This window comes from Amphiprion ocellaris, chromosome 16, assembly GCF_022539595.1.
Source record: "Amphiprion ocellaris isolate individual 3 ecotype Okinawa chromosome 16, ASM2253959v1, whole genome shotgun sequence".
NCBI classification, from domain to species: Eukaryota; Metazoa; Chordata; class Actinopteri; family Pomacentridae; genus Amphiprion; species Amphiprion ocellaris.
In genome coordinates this window covers 8,695,850-8,716,794 of record NC_072781.1, presented here as the reverse complement: position 1 = coordinate 8,716,794, position 20,945 = coordinate 8,695,850, and the positions used below count along the sequence as shown (strand labels likewise).

Genomic DNA, 20,945 nt, shown 5'->3' with positions numbered 1-20,945 from the left:
CCGCAGGTGAAGAATGTCTTTGAGCAGGAGGGTTTTAGTCGTCAGAAGCGAGGTTACAGAAATATCAACGATATCGAAGTCAACATGAGTGATCCTCTATTCACCAAACAGTGGTATCTGGTGCGTAATCGTCCAACTAGCTGTCTGCATGCTGCCTGACCTTTAGTAGCAACCCACCACTTCCACCTTAATTGCTCAAAGGCCAGGTATAATCCCCACTAATTTCTGTATCAACATTGTTATTCATTCTTAAATCAGTCTTTCCAATTCAATGCCATCTGATCTTAGGGTTTACGCTTTCTAGTTACCTCCCCTCTTGTTTACCCAAACTGGCAAGCGTGACTTTTTCGCTTCACCAAGCTCGCCTGAATGTGGAGTATCACTGACATTTGCTTCCCCTTCACTCTCCCGCCCCCAAGCACTCCTCATTCATAAACTCCCCTCCCTGCACATCCGCCATGTTGACTAATTTCCTAATGGTGGCTCACCTGGGTGCCGTGAGTCACGGATATTCTCCATATTGTCTGAGTGATTAGATAAACACAGGCCAGGCCGACGGGACCCCAGGGCTGGATCTTAATGTGGCCGAAGCTTGGCAACTTGGCTACACGGGCAAGGGGGTTACCATCGCAATCATGGATGACGGTGAGCATCAAGTCCCTTGTTTGTACCCTTGAGCACTGTCAGGAAACACTTGATTATGCTTTTGTGCATCCATCACACTGATTTAATTAATTACTTTGTTTGCATCAGTTTAATTTAAAAAAAAAAAAAACAATGGATAGTAACCAAGGCTGCCTTATAGAATATGTATTCTAACCACTGATAGGTTGAATTCAATATATAACATACATTGGGTTAGATTGATTTCCTATTCTCTCTTTAAAGTCTGTCACAACATGAAATTGTGATGTATTACTGGCCAATTTTTCACAATGCACAGTGAAAACCACGTAAAAACTTTCCATACTTTTCAAAACTTACATAAGATATGTTTTCTCAGCTCGTAAGGCAGCATTTAATCCTTTCTTTATGTTTCAGAATCACCAAATATGGAGTTGATTATAGGCTTAATTTTTACTGTTTGTTATTCATGTCACATTTATGACAGATCTGTATTGCTGGAAAATGTTGTAACTATGATCAATCAATTAATTCATCAATAACAGACAAAGGGACAGAGGAAAAAATCTAATTCATCAAATACAGAAGATTGGAAACAGATACTGTGGATAATTTTCAACTAATTGATCATCTTGTTGTTTCCACACTTTTCCCTATTGGTTGTTTTTTTGCATCTTTTTACCACAATGAAATTATTCATCAATGTTAGTTATTTAGAGAAAAAAAAAAACTAAGAAAAATATTAAAATGTGGTGTAATAGCAGTATTTGAAATCATGCTATCCTCTGTTGTGCACTTTCTTTATTTAATTATATCATTTATTAAAGTCAATATCCCATTTCAGGTATCGACTATCTACATCCAGACCTGGCATCAAATTATGTGAGTACCAAAGTGTTATTGAATTTCATACTTTTCTTCATTCCTGCGCTTTGCTCTTAATACGTGAAGAAAGGGTTCAGGTGGTGGATTTCATGGGCTTTATGCGGTTTGTCATTGGCAGTGACAGGTGCTTTCCAACTTGGCTTCATGGCTGCCGAGTCTCCTTGTATTCCTGGAGGACGCAAAGACAGGCAGACGGCCAGCCAAGCTGTTTAATGTTAATGCACACTGCACTGTGGCAGGCACAATGGCAGGCCGATCTGTCACAAGCAGAGATAATGCCAGGGTAGTTGGCGCTGCATAATGTGATGCTCTATCTCCAGAATACTGATAAAACCTTAAAGGACAAGAGGCAGTGCTAAACGGAACACAGGGATGCAGAGGGGTTAGTTTGATTTCACTATAATGTTTGCAGTTTCATCACTGCACGGTGCCATCTTCTCCAATACAGGGATGTACAAATGGACACCTCCTTCCAGAGAAGTGCTTTATTGGTGTCAAAACACCCACTTCTCACAATTGCTTTTTTCACAAGTATTTTATTAAGAAATGCCTGTAGTAGAGGTGTTTCTCTCACCTATTTCTTCACGTATTGTTTTGAAGAGATGCTCCTGAAATAGCACGCTCTCTGTTTTACATTTCTGCTTCAGCTATTGTGCATGTATATTTTACATGTTTCTTGCAAAAATGTGCTTTTTTTTTTCCTGTGTTATATACTGTATATGCGCCCTATACACTTACTACCAGCATGTTTGCCTGGTTTTGCATGGTGCTGCTTGTACACAGAGATGATCTGTGGCCCAAAGATAACACTTAGCCTCAGCTGTGGCGATGCAGGAACATGCTCCACTGGACTCATGGATCGCGCTGTGCATAGATCTAAAGTGTGTGTTTGCGTGAGAGAGCCCGATACTGTGCACGTAGTCCTGTATTATTACCGTTGTCATGGAGCTTTGCAGACCAACAAAGACATCCTACTGTCAGCTGAATAAAAGCATTAGCCGAAATGCATATTGCATAATAAAATCTCATTTTGGGTTCATCGCACCTTTCAGTATGATTTGAATTCGTTGCGTGGCAGATTTGTTTGTGTATCTGCTTTGCCAGGGCTGTGGATTGCTTGTTTGTTTGTACAGGATTTCCTCATGTGATGTGATAATCATACCTGAACAGGTTTTAAGATATATTTTCATATGGTGAATTCATTGTGAATCTGAGTGTGTCCTGAAATGAGGAATTTCCAGCTTGATAGTTCAATTTCATGCCACATTTATCTGCAAATGCTAATGGTCATAGTATTTTAGATGATTTTACCATGAATAAATACATCTTTACAGATTCTAGCATTACACTAAATATTAAAATAACAGTTACACAGTTCCCGTTTAGTTTTACCTTTAATCGATCAGATTATTTACTGTAATATGAGTTTAATAGAGTAGCAAATGTCACCGGTGGAACTAAATAGGACAATTAAGGTGTTGGATTTTACCTAATTCCTGCACAGGAGTGTGCACTTGCTCTTTTTATCTACACTCTTGTCAATACCCGACCAATACTGGTATTTTGCTTGGCTACTAAAGTATTTAGAGGATGTTTAAGTAATGGTGAAATTGATCACTGGATGGCCTTTTCATTACCATTTCAAAGAGCACCGTGTGAAAGAGGCAAAGGTGTTAATTAGGTTTTATTTCTATGGAAAATGTTGTTTCTTATGTGACTGTGCCTCTGTACACTTTAGGAAGTTGCCATCACACTATGTTATGATGTCAGATTATCGCCAAGTAATTCAGTTTACAATCATGGAGAGTGAGAGAAACTATAAAAAGTTCAAATTGGAAGCTAGATTTAATTTTACCTTTATTCTTAAAAAAATAAAAGAAACTTAATCCAATGCAACTGATTAACTTTTGCCACTCTGGTACAAAATGTGAGGCCTGATTATGCTGTTAACTGCAAACACTTCTTTGGTCACAATTAATGCAATTACAAGAAACATTTAAGCAGCAACAGTGGCCATGTCCAAAATCATCCATCCATTCTCTACTCTCTATCTAGGGACCACTTTATAGCAAACTATGTAGGGAGCACTTGTGCAAAAGTAACATTTCGGACACTACTCAAGCTATTATTTACGTTGCTCACTTGCCAAGACATTTGCTGTAGCAGCATAGTGCAAACACATCAAATTCACAGTTTTGTACATGGTTAAGAAACAGGTACACAACCGAAACAGGAAATGAGTTACATTTTAGATTTTGCGCTCTCATTCATCTCATTCGCATTCTCCTTCACGCAATGCATGATGGTAGATATTGCTTGCTTAGTGATCATCAGCTAGACTTTTCATGGTGCATTGTGGGATGTTTTGAGTGCACTATATAGGGTGTAAATTAACTTTCGGACAGCACTACAAAATGGCGAACGCCATATTTAGTGCACTATATAGCATATTGTTCTCATACAATGACAAAAAAGACATTCTCTGATATAGTGAATAACTTTGGACACAGCCAGTGTTGACGTCTGAAGCAGGCAAGCCTCCAGAGAAGCTGAATCACTCTCTCACCGCACCCAGAAACATTCATCACACTCCCACATTTGCGACAGCTGTTGATCGACATTGGTCTTCAGAGAGCTTAAGAAAAAGTCTTCACCTGACACCTCGCTGACACCAAAGTTAAACTATTTCAACTTCTGACAAATTCTCAGAGCTTTCAACACATGCTAAACCACAACAAACCACTACAGCCACTCTTCATTTCATTCTTATAGGTTTTTTTGTCACCCCAGGAGCCACTGCTCATCCCTGACTAAGCTTTTCCCAACATCACATCAGCTCAGCTCAGTCATCCCCAACTGAACACTCATTTGCATCTGATAAACAATCAAGCTTCCAACTGATAGTGTGGTTCTTGCTTCTGAACAACTCGTGAATACCTGAAATGATCCAAAGGCTAGGACTAGATACAGCTTTTACATAAAGAAGCCACAAACTAAAAAACGTTTAGTTTAGTAAAATTTTTAAGAATGCACTGTGATGCTCACAAGTAAGTCATGACTCCAGTTGCCACATAAATGTAGCGTCAAAAAGAACAAGACTTCCATCTGAAATGTAGTGGAGTAGCAGACAATGGAAATGTGGCAGTACAAATACCACAACTGTACACAGTACTTTAGCAAATGTCTATGTTTACTTTCCACAACTGCGAAAACCTTTTTAGTTAATGCTATCATTAACATCAAGGTCATGACGCCACCATCATTCTCTTATGGTTCAATTCTCCCTATATTCGACTCTAAAAAACCACATTGGCCTCACTACAGCAAGTTGGAGTCATTATTCTCATAAGTGCCATTTGCTGTGAGGACAGAGGAACATCTAAGGGCTGCTGGGGAAAGGTGAGGGGGCTGAGGTTCTGCGAAATCCATTATTCTGACCCTGGTTGCTCACAGGACACTAGAGGAAGAGTAGAGTCTGATTGATAGCAGAAGATATGAGCTTGAGAAGCACATCAAGTGATTCATGGACATGCCCCTGTGTTATTTATTACCAGGACTCAGCACTTTTCACTCCATTTAATGAAAAAGGAAAAAAAAGAGAACACTCTTGCTTTTGACGCGAGTGCAAAACCTGTCTGGGAGCGACATGTTCTCTTTTCAGAAATGGCCTGCTCTGAATAATAATAACATTTTAAAGCCAATTCTTGTACATTTTTCAGAGCTTCTTTTCTTTTATTCTGTCGTATGTTAGCGTCTTGCTGTTTCTGTGACACCTTCACATCTTACTGAGAGACTAGAAAAGTGAAGAGAAAGGGGAATAATCACAAATGGCAAAGTTCAGATGACATTTAGCCTTCTGTTTATCACCTCTTCTCTTTAAACAATTACAAAGGCCAGACCCTGTGTCCCTGTAACCTTGGTCACTGCAAGCATTTCTACATTCCTCTAGGTATCTGCTCCACATCGTGATAATTACAAGGTTTCTCCACTGGGTCAGTATGCTTTTGTCATTCGCCTTCTCTCCTTGGTGCTGACTGAGTCATCTTGTCTAAATGCCAGCCCACAGCCTGGATACAGCCTTCAAGACTGATCGGATGTGTTTGGGTCTATAGCTAATGAACATGGCTTTGACTTCTCCATTCTCATGACCACACAAACCACCTGTTGCTGGGTGCACAGTACAAAACAGACAGCACTCCCAACCGATAAGTAAAGGAGAGATTACAGCAGACTGCGACAGCCTTAATGGGCTTTCAAAGTGTGTTACAACAAGAGCAATAAGTGTTACACTTTCCCAAGGATGTCTGTAGAATCTTATTGTGTGTCGTCCAGACATTGCTATTCTGATAATTATGTTGACTGCACTAATGTCTCTCCGGCAGATGTGTGTCTCCTGCATCTTCATTCTCTTGCTTTTCCGCTGCCGTTTGCTCTTATCCTATTACGTTTGGCCATGTGAAATTAAATGCTTCCAGTGATTGGCCTATTATTTTCTCAGCTTGAAGTCCCTTCTGTGTCCACACATTATTGCAGTATTTTTGCAATAGTGAAATTCATAGTCAAGCATTGCATCAAGGCGTTCGCATCAGGGTTAATGTGTATGCGCTGAGCTGCCGATTTATTAAGAACAATTGGCTAAAACAATAATACAGTGTTGTCTTGCAACAAATCTCCCCTTCATGAAGGTTATAATGTGCAGTGTGGATTTTATTTTTTCAAGGCAGGTGGTGGATTTATCAGGCTTTTGTCCAATCTGTTTTAACACACAGGCACAATATGAAAACCATCTTGTGTTATAGTGTAATGAAGCCCAAAAGTACAGTGTACAAAAAAAAATTAAAAAATGGAAACAAGACATTAGCATATAGATCTTTCTGGCTGATTCTTATATATATACACGAGTTGTTTGATGCTGATGTATTGACTCTAGCTAGTAAGCTGGTTTTAATCACAGTTAGATAATTTGCTCCAGTGGTTCCCAAGCTGGGGTTGTGTCACCTCCAATGGGTCACAAAACAAACTTAAGAGGTTATAGAATTGCTAAGAAAGAAGAAAAGGACAAAAGAAAGTTCTGAGACTTACACTGGGATTGAATTTTTAAGGTTCTCTAAAAATTTACTCTTTTGGCAGATTTGGGATATTTTTGGGCCTTTAAAAGGTTTTAAACTGAAACTATATGCAAAAGTTTAAAGGGGAAATCTGTCTTTACTGGGAATTTAAATAACTCATGGACATACCATAAAACGTTGGGGCCACTGGCTTAATTTTTAACAATGTGACGTGGTGCTCATAAGGAACTCATAACACCAATTGTCAAACAAATGTAGTGTCAAAAAGAACAAAATTTCCATCTGAAATGTAGTGCAGTAGCAGAAGATAGATAGATAGATAGATAGATAGATAGATAGATAGATAGATAGATAGATAGATAGATAGATAGATAGATAGATAGATAGATAGATAGATAGATAGATAGATAGATAGATAGATAGATAGATAGATAGATAGATAGATAGATACTTTATTAATCCCAAGGGAAATTCAAGAAATTCAAGTAACTGATGAAGGTTGAATGATGTAGTCCAAAAGTTACATTCTTGAAGTTGTCTGTTTTCCACTGCATCCTGTCTTTCCTCTAAAATAATCAAAGCTAGTGCTTCTCATCTAATTCTTTGGCAAGAACACAAATGAGCACATTTCCTAAAATGTTAAACTGAGGTTGGTTATAGCAAGGTGTACCTAGTAAACCTCCATACTAGAAAGCTTTGTTTTGGTAGAATTCAGAATCAATCCCCAAGTGTTGTGTCTAGATGAGACAACAGACTGTGATAAGGTCAGCACTTCATCACGCAATGCTCCTCTCTCTTTTTCTCTCTCTTGTTGTTTTATTTCTGACTCCATGCTGTTGTTCTGGTAAATGCATCCATTTGGTCGTTTCAGAATGCCGATGCCAGCTACGACTTCAGCAGCAATGACCCGTTCCCATTTCCACGTTACACAGATGACTGGTTCAACAGGTAAAGCGCGCCCAGACAACCTTTGTTTATATATACACACATATACCCAGTGTGTTTTCATGTGCAAATGTGACTGCTTTCCCTGGAGTCTGGCAGCTCTCCACTATTGACTTTCTCTCCACATAGTTCTATTAAGACATAATGGTGCAGCACAAACAGAGCCGCTGTCCAACACAAGACAATAGAAAACACGGGGCCTATTTTTACCCGCTCACTTGAAGGAGATAAGGTTGATAAAAAGGAGAACTAGCACGAGTCTAGTCTCCTCTCAGGGACGAGAGTTCATAGTGGTGACCTTCTGTCTGATAACGCCTTATCTACCCCCCATCTCCCAATCACACCGGGTGATCCACTGCCACTAAAACACACGTCCAGCACCACAACAAATAGAACCGTATTCTTTCTCCGCCTTTCCTCCTTCACTGTGCCTCCATCTGCTCAGACGCATCTGTCTGTGAGCAGGAGTAGGGAGTATTTGGGTATGGTAGCATCGCAGTTGCTGACTGTCGGGCAATTCTCGCTGGTTAATCAGCTGGTTGTTATAAATAGCTGCCTGCCTGTACCGAGGCATGCTGGGAAAGAGGGGTTGACTCTCTGCAGTGTCCCTGTGGGGAGCGAGGGGATGGAGACATCGGCACACATCACATGGAGAACACAAAACACTGAAATGTGCAAACATATGCAGTTGGGCTCCGATGGATAAATGGAGGGAAATATTGTTGCCTCTCCTCAAGCAAAGGTTTCTAAAGTCACAGAATTAAAGTATTTATGCAAATTTCAGCTGATTTGTGGTTACAATAAATGCAAAACCTGCCCATTATGTTTCAATATTAGATTTAATCTGTGTAATCTTAGCTCAGATATAACCCACAATGTATGCCTTGTAAATACATGCAAATTCATGCAAATCCTCTTAAGTGTTTCCTTTGCTTTTTACTGTCACCAGTCATGGCACACGATGTGCCGGAGAGGTTTCTGCGGCAGCCAACAATAACATCTGCGGTGTTGGAGTCGCCTACAACTCTAAGGTGGCAGGTGTGTGTCATATTAACCCTGCAGTTTGGACACTGAGAGGAATAAAAATGAGAAGATAGATTGTTAAATAACAGCTCGGATAATGGTGTGATGAAAGGATAAGAGGTTTGATGAGGGTGATTCACTGAGGGAAAACACTAAATGCATGTTATATAAAATATAGGTCACTGTGGAAGAATAGAGTTGCTTTGTTAAAGCACATTTAAATGGTAAACCTCTACTCACAGAATTACTGCAAATTACTGAAGAGGCCAGTTAGAGTCCACGTAAGGAGAGAACAACACCATTAATCCAGACAGCTCTATCTATCTGTCTCATATGGATTTTTCTTAAAAATGTGAAATGGAAGTTACACAATAGTAATTTTGAATAAAAAAGTCATTTAATTGTATTGACAGCTTGAGTGCTGCTACAAAGCAGACTTTTTTGCCATTGTTAAGGGTTTGAATGAATACTGCATTAATAATTTTGATACTGTAACCGTGCACTTTCTTGGACAACCTATTTACATCTACCTTCCAGCAGCAACATGATGGTGAACCAACTGCAGCCAGAATGTTCCTCTTTCAGGTATCAGGATGTTGGACCAGCCCTTCATGACTGACATCATCGAGGCATCATCCATCAGCCACATGCCCCAGGTTATTGACATCTACAGTGCCAGCTGGGGACCAACTGATGACGGCAAGACGGTGGACGGACCCCGAGAGCTCACATTGCAGGCTATGGCTGATGGCGTCAACAAGGTAAATGTCATCAGCAACAACTCTACCACCCAAAAGCAGACTCAGAGAGAAACGGCAATTTAATACTGATTTCATACTGAAGTTGAGAGTGTGAGATGATGAGGCTGAAAAGAGATGAGATAATGGAAAACACAGAGACTGTTAGAAAGTGAATCTAAGGCTGATTTAAGTCTGGCTGGGTGAACAGGGTTGTTGTCTGCACAATGGACAAGTGGGGGGAGCGGGTTCCGCAAATGCTGGGTTAAAGCAGTCAGGCAGACTGAGTGAGGAGACAGTGACCCTGGGGTACGCACAAAACATTGGTCAGCCAGGAATCAAAAAACATTAAGAACGGCAACTTGTCAGAGCAACAGAGTTAGCTGCTGAATCAGTCCCACACAGGTGAACTGAACAATCTGAGCAAGAGTGAAGGGAAAAATTGGGGTTGATATACGGTTGGAGATGATAAGTGATGAACCTCTGCTATGCTGGATGATTGGCAGCCGGAGCAGGAAGAGAATGTCACAACCAGACAGACACGCACAGAATCAGAGAGAAGACAAAGGAGGGACATCAGGAATAGGGGACAAGGTACAGCTGGACCATGACAGTAAAGCAGCATCTGCTGTGCTGAGACTTTTATAATAATGTGGAACAGCTCCAGTTCTTTGCCACTTGTACCAAGTCACCCTTCACAAAGCAAATTTAATTTGCTTTCATCAGGATAGAGGTTTTTAAGTCCTTTGAGGTGGCACTAGCAGGTATATGAGGTCTTTTATTCTGTCAGCTACTGCATTCTTAGAGATACGTAACGAAGCCTGTTGAAAACTGGTAAAAGGATGGGTGTGTTCCTTGGTTTCTTTATACTTGTCATTTTGCAGTCTCTGGATGGTTAGTCTAGAAAGGTACAAATGTATCTCAGCAACTATTAGATGGACATTCACAAAATATTAATCAGACATTCGTGGTACCAAAAGGATCAGTCCTAATGACTTTGTTGATCCCCTGACTTTTCTCTAGCACCATCATGAAGTCAAATTGTAATAATTTTGGTGATGGAGTACATTTTCATTTGGCACTGCCATCAGCTGTAAGTTTAATTTTCCAAATTACCAAATACTTGCAAAAGCCTCAAGGATACTTTGCACTCTATGCAAATTAGCAAATGTTAGCAAGCTAATATGCAGAGCTAAACCTGGTAACTCTTTAGTCTTTCTACCTTTTAAATATCCTCTTGACTGCATTGTCTTTGTGAGCAGGTTAGCAAGCTAATATTAGCCCGTAGCTTAAAGCACTGCTGTGCCTAAATGCAACAGATGGTTGTACGGTTTTACTCATGTCCACAAACTGAATTGCTCTATGGAGACAGTGACATGCTACTCTAATAATCCAAAGGTGAAAAAGCTCACACCCTGAGGTTTCTCTTTGCTCTGTGTTGACATCTACCTTACAAACAGACAGCTATGAGGAAAGGAATGTAATAAGTTGTCGAACTACCTTCATATGTGATGCTACTTTAACTCCCCTCTACTTCAGGTAGGAGTATTTCCTTATTAATCAACTGTAGCACCCCAGAAGGTCAGAGTGGAGTGTGGGGGGGGGGTTCTGAAGCTGATTAGAAATTCAGTTCTGTTTCCTGAGTAAGGACACTTGAGCAAGGTGAAACGCCCCAACTGGCAACACCTGCCAACAGGGCTCTACATCTAGGGCCTCCGGTTGAAGGGCAGTCCTCTTGGATCCACATGCGCACACACACCCACACACTGAGTTGCCATGCTAACAGTGCCGCTGCCAATTACTTGCTTGATTAATCAACATGCACCATGTGCAGGGAGGTGTGGGCTGGTCTGATATGACTCTGTCTCAGGAAGGATGGGTGAGTAGGAGCAAAACTTACTGTAATCGCTGATGATGAAAACACAAGTAATCGAGCAGTGATCTGCCACTTAGATAGTAGTGATCACTTATATGAGCTACTATGTAGGTTGAACATGATGCGCAAAAAGGAAGCGAAATTAAATCACTTTGAATTGTGCCAGAGACAGAATGGAGAAGGCGTGAAGTACATAGGTGAGCTCAATGATGCTCGAATCTCATTTTGCAATTCAAATAGAGAGACATAAATAAGCATAGCGAAGGGAAGGACATGCCACTCCTCCTCCACTTGATCCTTTGTTCTGTGCGGCAACAGTCGGCCTTTTGTGAAAACAGGTGTGCCATTTGGTGAGGAGGATGCTCTCTGCATGAAGCCACAGTCCGTTGTTTCATGTTTCAAGGCAGTCTCGCAGTAACAAAGGTGACATTTTACTGTGTGTTCAAATGTACAGAATGCTTTATGCTCCTTTATGAAATGAGGTTTAGATAATGACAAGTAGGATAAAATTGTCTGTTTTTTTTTGTAACCTTGACTACCGTAATGCTTATTACCTGCTAGGAAAAAAGGAAAGGACAGACAGGACCAAACAGGCCTGTGTGTCTGGTTTCTTTGGAAAAAAAAAAAAAATTAAAAAAAATAAAAATAAAAATAAAAATATATATATATATATATATATATATATATATATATACACACACACACACATATCGGTTTACGACGTCCTCGACCTACGGCGCTTCGTAGTTTTGACAGAACTGTTGACGAGTGGAGCGGACAAATACGTCATCATGCGGCGCTACACAGCGGCTTTGTTTACATTCTCCGGTTGTGCACCGCCTTGGATTGTGCTACATTCATTAACTTTTTGCCCTTTATCATGGCTCTCAAGTGTAAGTCAGACTCTTCTGATGTCAAAGAAAATGGTGATGGTCAAAGCTGCAGCTATCCAACTAGTTAAACTCATGCTTGCAAAATGAATCGTGAGTAGTAGCAAACTTGACTTCTTTACTGTGGCTCTTGATACACATTACAGAGTAAAAACTGCAACAAAAACGGAATAAAACAACATAAATACATGTAAATAAATCCTTTTCACTTAACCAGTCAGTCAAATAAAGAAGGTAATTACTTACGACACTGCCTCTATGGCGTTTACAAAGTAGAGAGCCGTGCATCCAGAAAAGCACGCACTTGTGTAAAGCTAAACATCAAAATGGCGGACAGGAAGTCAGAACTGTCAACAGACAACTTCAAAATAAAGACTTATATAATAATAAAAGTACATCGATAATTCTGCCTTAAGAGCGACACACCATGGAAGTGAAGCTAGATATAATAAAACGCTCGGAACGGCGAAACACCGACGAACATCGGCATTATTAGATCAAGTTGTAAAAACTGCAACATATTCTTTTATCTTCTTGTAAAATGACTCATGCATGCATAAAAGTCATTGGTATTCATGTCTTTTACGAAGAACTGATCAATATCGTGATGCGATAAAATATGAATCGTTTTATCTGTGGAATGATTTGAGAAGTTTCCATCTGTACACTCACGTCTTTTATAAATGTGACATCTTTAGAAAGATTCTTGACTGGTTGACTATTTTTCATTGTTACCAATTACTAATTACCATTACCAATCGTTAGTATTAGCAATGTCAGTTTTACATTGAGTTAGTATTATATAGCTGCTTTACTCACTAAGTGGGAAAACACTATGTTGGAGAAGAAAAACAGAACCAATGTAGTGTTATTTTCATAAAAACAGAGGCCTGGTTGATGTAATAAAATACTATATGCACAGATTACAACCCCCAAAAATATTTTTTTTCCTTAACTGTTTAAGTCTGGAAAGAAATAAATTTTAAAACTAGTAAGCAGGAGACTGTTGAGCATTTTAGGACCTAGATTTCTCCTGTCTTCTCCTAAAATACTATGTTTTGTGTCAGTACTGTGTAAAGTAGTTTTCTGTTCTATTACTGTCAGTTTTCTCCCAGACTTTTCTCTCTCTCTCATGAAATAAATAAAACAACCACCTGGCAAAAGACAACAAATCCAGCATCCCCTCAATGGACACACATAGAGTTGTGACAGATCTCTCTAGTTGGTGTGTGATTGGAGGGTTTTGTCCCATCGAGCAGGGCCAAAGTGACTAAAAGAAATTAATGATTAGAAAACCACCACCAGGTGACGAAGGGGGTCTGATTGGATTGTAGTCAGAGAGCAGTTCATAAATTTACAGAACATCCTGAATATAAAGCGCTTTAGAGTCTATTTATAGCACACACTGACACCTACTGTATAATTACAGTCAGGGTAAAGTCCCACACTCCCTACTCTCATTTCAGCCATGTGAATCCCACTGGTAATAAGCAAAACTGTGACATATTTTTACTTCACTTGAATAATCCTAATGTTCTTTTAGGGGCGCGGAGGAAAAGGCAGCATCTACGTCTGGGCATCGGGAGACGGCGGCAGCTATGACGACTGCAACTGTGATGGTTATGCCTCCAGCATGTGGACAATCTCCATCAACTCCGCCATCAACGACGGACGCACCGCCCTGTATGATGAGAGCTGCTCCTCCACTCTGGCATCTACATTCAGCAACGGACGCAAGAGGAACCCAGAGGCCGGCGTTGTGAGTATCTTTGTGTTAACTTACATTTTTCAAATGAATGAAAAGAAAATAATCTAAAAATATTTGTTGTAATCAGTTGCTTTTGATTTGTCATTTCCTGCTTTTGTAGCATTCAAAGATGACTCAGCTCTAGTTTATGATGTTTTATGTCTTTCAAATATATTTCCTTATTGGTAGATTGGACTGTAAATAGCTTATTTCCAATTTAGCCAGCTGGCCAGGCCTTTCAGAAGATTACAGGAGATCCGGGATAAAACCTGAGAAGCTGTTATGGTGTAATTGCTCTCTGTTTGTGAAAAATGGAGGTTCAGGTGGAGGAATAGCTCTTACCTGATTACCCTCCCGGACATCCAGATGGATCATTTAGGCGTCAGTGCTCAGAGTAGTCGCCATACTCTGTAGATCCCAGCATGTATGGTATAGTGGATGTTCTTAGGAGAAATGAAAAAAAACATTTCCTGTGTCTCTCATGTGTTTTCAATGTCTCCATTTTTAGCCATAATATGTTCTCTCCCACAACAAAAGAGGCTAAAAGGGACAAGTTAATGTTCTCTCTAGATGTATTTTAAAGGAAAGTAACAAAGCGAATTACTGAGATGTCAAGATGAATCTCGAGCAGGCATGGGCAAACTACGGCCCCCGGGCCACAAACGGCCCTTTGGGCTTTTCAATCCGGCCCGCGAAATAATTTGGTCAATGTTAGAATTGACGAAATTACAGTAAAGACCACATTCATTTGGCTTTGTCCTGCAGAACCCGGCGTTTCTGTTGACCCCACTAGATGGCGCACTCCAGACACAAGTGACCTTTGTTGGTTTATTCTCTCTTTTCTTCTACTTTGCAACTGCATTGAGCTGCTGTAACAAGGAGTGGATCAAAGAAAAGTCGATAGTGAGTGTCGAGTGTTTCAGAAGGAGTGGACTACTAAATATTTTTTCGCTAAAGTCCGTTCAAAGGCTGTATGTCTTATTTGCAGTGACACCGTTGCGGTTTTTAAAGAATACAATATCAGGGTGACCAACAACACTGTTCCCACTGAAACTGAATGTGGGTATTCTTTACTTTATCAGTAATGTCTAACATGTAATTCATATTAGTTTGCACAATTTCCATCCATCTGATGCTGGCCTGGCCCGTCTGTCGAATTTCAAAACTCAGTGTGGCCCCTGAGCCAAAAAGTTTGCCCACTCCTGATCTAGAGACATAAACAAATGGCCCATAACTATAACTGACTCTTGGCTATTTGAACATTTATGTAAAGAACTGTGTCATTTAATGTTGAATCTCTGAAGAAATGAGTGGACTAGACGGCTAAAGCTTGAATCCATCTGTGCCTGCATCCATTCACTGAGGACTAATGCCTGACCTTGATGCGTCATGTTACGATAATGAATGCTCTTATATGTTAGCATTCACACACTGTAAACAGACATTCTGTAAATGCTCTTGAATACATACGTGTTTTAGATATTATGCAAATCACATTTGGCTGTTGACAAAGTCATGGCTCTTCCCTAGGGTTCCCCCTGTAATTGTAGTCAATCTGTTATCATTTCTAATTAAGCACCAAATTAATTAAATAAATGTTTATTCGCTGAATATAAACATAACTGCTCCAGGTGTGTGCTGAATAGCTTAGCCAATATGCACGATTCAGGCTTATTTTTCCTTTTTTAATATCTTTGTTACTTATTTATAGCAAACAGGTTATGTTGACTGTGGACATGTCCTGAAGCCTATAAACTAAATTTAAGTGAATGGATTAGCAACTGTGCCATTTTATTATTATTATAAATTATTGACATGTTAAGGCTTCATTTGAAGCTAATAATTTCGTAATCTTGGCATACTTCTGTCAATGAAATGTTGTCGTTATTCTCTTTGAGAGATCCCAAAAGAAGCATTAAAGGCTTTTGTGTTTTGCAAAATGCGTAGCCTCAACACCTCAACAGTTTGCTCTTTCTGTCTTATGATCTCTTTATTTCAGGCCACTACAGACCTGTATGGAAACTGCACGCTGCGTCACTCTGGAACCTCAGCAGCAGCTCCAGAGGCAGCCGGTGTCTTTGCTTTGGCTCTTGAGGCTAAGTACGTTCTCTCCTGGCCCTTCCACCGACCTGTAATAATTGGGATTATTGATTTAGATGGACTGTCTGTATAAAACATTATTAGGTTACCTCGTTCAGCTGAGCGTGCCAGTCAGATGGCAAAATTCCAGCCATTAGATTTCGATGATGTTTGATTTGTTTTTAAAGCTATTAATTTATGAGATGTTATTTCTTTGTAAGCACAAATTAACACTTTTGTATCGACACATCTTTGACTTCTTCTGTCAACCTCTAACCACAGATAGTTTAGTCTATGTTTCTCTGTGTGTGTCAGAACTCCTTAAATACAAATGTTTGTACCAAAGACACAGATCACATGTGGCTCAGTGTTCTTTATACGTCAGCACAAGGCTAAAAAAATCCAGCTCATATGCTGTTAAAAGGGCTCAGCTCTTATGTTTTATTTATTACTGCACTTCCTATATGCTTGAAGCAAAGACGCTATTCTGGATGATGAAAAAGTCTGCAGTACTTCATCTTTATCTCACATGCTGAACATAAGGATGCAGAAGTCTCAGTTTTTCATATCTGTAACAAAATTTGCGAACCATGCCATATAAACACTGTAGTAAAGGTTAGAGTTTGTTTAATAATCCTTGTGAATCCAAAACTGATTGTTCCTTAAGGATTAGAAAACAACTGAAAACAATTTAAGTAAAATCACCCACACGTAGTTAGACAAACCTGGAGAGTTACAGCTTCTCAAACCCTCGAGGAGAGACTTTCCCTTCTCTCAGATGCTTCATTTCTCACATTAAAGGCTGACAAGATTCTCTAGCCATTAACTGACACCAGCGAGTGGAGCTGAGCAAAGAAACACTGTTTGCTTTGCACACACAATAATGATGTTGCTGTTGGGAGAAGCGGATGCTCACTCTGTCCGCCGGCAAATAACCCACGAGCCTTTTTACTGCCCAAACACACTTGAACCGTGCAACAGCAGGAGTCAGAGTCGGCCAGAACAAAGCTGTCGCCAAACACAGCCAAGATAATGGAGGGAGACCCAGACAAAAGCAGCCATCTGCCTCACAGCACAGACACTATGATGTTTATGTAACTGAAAGCATTTAATTAAAGAAAAAAATATCAATCAAAAAAGTTTGCTATTGTTAGGTGTTATACTGAGCTTTAAATGTTGAATTTTTCTAATAAGCCTGCGCATGATTAATTTACAGTCTGGTTCTTTGTCCATCCCAGCCCCAACCTGACATGGAGAGACATGCAGCACCTGTCAGTCCTGACCTCCAAGAGGAACCAGCTCCATGACGAAGTCCACCAGTGGAGAAGGAACGGCGTGGGCCTCGAGTTCAACCATCTGTTCGGCTACGGCGTGCTGGATGCCGGGGGCATGGTGAAAATGGCCAAGGAATGGAAAACGGTGCCCGAGCGTTTCCACTGCGTAGCTGGATCCATTCAGGAAGCCCAGTGAGTCACATTTCTGCTAATTTTGTAGCTTTTCAATACTACGCACACTGCATGCTACATGTGCACATTGCATATTCTACTATCTCAGACTGTCCTTTCCAAGATTTTGAAAGGGAAACCCTGCTGAGCGCAAGAGACACACTCATCTAATTAGTGGGTAATTCCAATACGGCCTATGTCAATAAAACATCAGCGATGGGAGTGTCTATTTTATAAACCTGTATTATTTAGATCTGCTGCTCAGTCTGTCTGATGATCTCATAGACTTATAATGACAACATCTGATGTTCAGACAGTTGTTGCTTGTTATGGCTTTAGTCTTTTGACATCGGAATATGATTTCTGTATGACAGATCACAGCAGACACCTGCAACAAAACATTGCTGGAAAGATTCTGAGGTGTCATCTAGTGTCGTTTTGTTTTGATTGTAACTGATGTCTTTTCAGTTTTGCTCATTTTTACTTCACTTGGATGTTTGAGCGTTAAAGTAAAAGATGGTGCATGCACATAGTTTGACAGAGAACTGTTTATTTAGCCATCTGTTCAAGGAGGCATGATTCATCTTACATTTAAGTGTGAGGCTCACTTACTAGGAGGACTTTTTTGTAAAATAGGTGTGCATCAGTTTAACTTTGAATAGAGTTACTTAAGCAGACAACAAGCACAAGGTTGTGTATCTTTACTTCCATCTATCAGAGCTCTTAGCATTTTGATAAGAACCGAACTTGGCCTCTGCTGTGGACAAGATCCTCAGTCACTGCCCTGATCTGTCATAGATGCAGCTGTAGTTAAGACGTCCTTCCTTTTCATCCTCCCAGTGTCCGTGCAGTATCTCCCCTCACATCGCCCTGTCTCCCTGCCCACATCTCATCCATCTACAGTGCTGCTTTCACTTTTTTCCTCTGTGCTTTCAGCCTCCATCCTCGTCATCCTATGCTCTCCACCTCCTCCTCCTCCCTTTTCCTGTGTCCCCACTATGGCTGTGCTATCCATTCATCTAGCGTATCCTGAGGCTTTGAGCTCTCAAGTGTGATGCCTGGTGGTTTCCTGTGGCTAGCCCTCTTATTCACTCTAATTAGCGCACCACAAATGGCCCAGCTTGGCATGCCCTGGAAACGCTGTCAGTTAGACTTAGTGACAGCTGGGGAGGGATTCCATGTGGAGGTGTGCAGATGTGTGTGACCTGACCCTATGCTTTAACATGCATTGTGAAACTGTCAATGTGTGGGTGCAGATAAAAAAGCAGACTGAATACAGTCCGTCTGTGTATTTTTTCCCATCGCTAACACCCCCAGTTCCTTATTTTAGTCTGTAATCGGTGCTCAACAGATGCAGTCACGACAACATGTTGTGAAAGTGTGCCTCTATGGTTGTGTCCCTCCCCTGAGTGCAGTGCCAGATAAAAAAAAAAAAGTAACATCACATACAAAGGGTGAACCTGCCTTGTTATGCAGAGGGTTCCATTGTAGAAAGTGGCATCTGCTCAGACGTGAAGAAACCTTAAATATCTGAATAATAACTGCTCAAGCAGGCAGTGTTTATGGGTGGGAAATGCCAACAGTAACATCTCTTTTTGTGTTAAAAGCTGTATTGCTGGCTGTGTCATATTTTTCATCGGTTCACTGTTTCCACAGCAGCACTGCAGGGCTTGTGCTGCCTCTATTGTGGTAGAGCTATAATTACAACAAGCCCACCTCTGATGATAGTGTATCACCAGAGAAAAGCAATAAACACCAACACAACCATGCTCGCAGACACACCGTTCAGCACTGATCTGATAGCTGCTCTGGTTGGCTGCGGCTTACTTAGGTGAAGGAGAACTTCTCATTATCAGGGAAGCTGGCACGCGGTGCCCCCCTGTGCTTTGGGGTTGTTTTTAATCTCAGCTGGTCCTGCCCTTCAGTGGCATCCCTCTCCCTGCTCTTTGACCGACTGCTGTAATTACTCTTGCATACTATCTGATGGGAACGGTGCAACTGCTGCAGACACAATCTGCTCGGAGGTCAAAAGTAAAACCTGCACATATTCACTCTCAGGTTTGTTTATACTCGCAGTCAAACACACTTAAACGTTTATGATATTAATTCAACCCAAGTATTAATGAGACTTTTAATGGTAATAGTGTTGAAATGTAAAGCATTTGAGTAAATTGCAAGTTTGTAAAATGGCTTTCGAGGTATTTCATTTCACTTTCCCACTGTTTTTTGTTAATAACAACCCACATATGTAGAGTCATGTTGTTAGTGGAAAATGGTTTAATATTTGGATGTGTCATATTTCTCAACATCGAGTGTAAAGTGTAACTTACTGTGCAGCACCCCACTTAGAATTGTTCTGTTTTTCTGGGAGCAGTAATTCACTTCATCAGCCCTTAGCGGCTCACCGCTGCATCACCTTGCTGTGCTCAGCATAGTGCGCTATTAATCATTTTTCAAACTGAGTGTTGTTCCACACGTCTCCCTCTCTGTGTGTCTTATCCCCGTTGCCTTCTCAACAACCCCCAAACCCACCTCCCCCCCCACCTTCCCACTGTTCGTGATGCGGCCTCAGCTTCTAATAATGTTATTAAGCCTCTTCACTGCCTTTGGCCACCACCCCTGCCCTGCTGTGCTCTCACTCGCTTTCCATTACCCAAAGAGATGGAAAAGCAGTATGTCTTCCTAAACACAAAGCAACAAATATACCAAGACCAGCCTGCTTTTAACACCATGTTCTGAACAAATCCACTTTGCTCAAAAAAATAGATATATATAAAAATCTTTATGCATACTGAAAAGGACCTAAGATTCAGGGGAGGTTCAGTGTACGACATGTACTCACATTTACAGTGGTGCAGAGTCAGAGTTGGCTCTGTATATGAATAAATAATAAACACTATTCCCTGTTATGATTGTCTAATTCCATATAATAAGTAGCAAAGCAATGCATGGCACACTGTTGAGAATTTTGCTTCTGTTTAAACAAATGTTTCTAATTGACAATATTATCAAGCAAAATTTCAAACACTTTCAACTGCAGGCTTCTCAAATGTGGCAGTTTGATGTTTTATATCTGTGTTGGACTGCTGGATGCATTTTGAAGACATTAGCTTGGGCTCTGAGGAGATGTTATAGGAGTTTGAATAATTAGTTGTTTTTTTGTTTGTTTTTTTACTGAAAATGTGGTTGTTAATCACCTTTAGCTCTATTTGTAGGCTGTTTTGAAACTAGTTTGCAGGCGTTCACAGAATAATAAATTTTCCTCTCATCTGTTTTGGTTTAATAATACTTTTGCATCACTTCCAACTCCTGATGCACAACAAGTTTAAGTGAAAGATCTTTCTATTCTGTTTTGTGCAATGCATATTTAGGTAACTGAGAAATGATAGTGATCTGAATGAAACCAGAGCGGTTTTCGGAGTTTAGGACTTTTGGAAAGCAAGCTTTAAAAATCATTCAAACTGGGTACGACTAGAACTTCACGTGGCAAAATGTGTGTGGCACCAAATACAAAAGATGGTAGTACATTGTTGATCAAAGAGGACTGCATTTTGTTCCCACCATCAAAAATAAATTACAAGGTAAAGCAAGCAGACATGACAGTCATCGCTGCTGTTGTGCGATG

The 20,945-nt window shown here is 40.4% G+C and overlaps 1 protein-coding gene across 1 annotated transcript in view; it reads left to right on the top strand.

Annotated features, from left to right (window-relative positions):
- pcsk2 (proprotein convertase subtilisin/kexin type 2) overlaps positions 1 to 20,945 on the top strand; it is a 29,296-nt gene that overhangs the window by 7,033 nt on the left and 1,318 nt on the right. Inside the window, exons 3-11 of the mRNA XM_023280740.3 lie at positions 7 to 120; positions 537 to 645; positions 1,469 to 1,506; positions 7,450 to 7,526; positions 8,473 to 8,561; positions 9,132 to 9,307; positions 13,593 to 13,808; positions 15,796 to 15,896; positions 17,114 to 17,341. Of these exons, the coding sequence (XP_023136508.1) occupies positions 7 to 120; positions 537 to 645; positions 1,469 to 1,506; positions 7,450 to 7,526; positions 8,473 to 8,561; positions 9,132 to 9,307; positions 13,593 to 13,808; positions 15,796 to 15,896; positions 17,114 to 17,341 (1,148 nt within the window). The remainder of the gene's footprint in view (positions 1 to 6; positions 121 to 536; positions 646 to 1,468; positions 1,507 to 7,449; positions 7,527 to 8,472; positions 8,562 to 9,131; positions 9,308 to 13,592; positions 13,809 to 15,795; positions 15,897 to 17,113; positions 17,342 to 20,945) is intronic.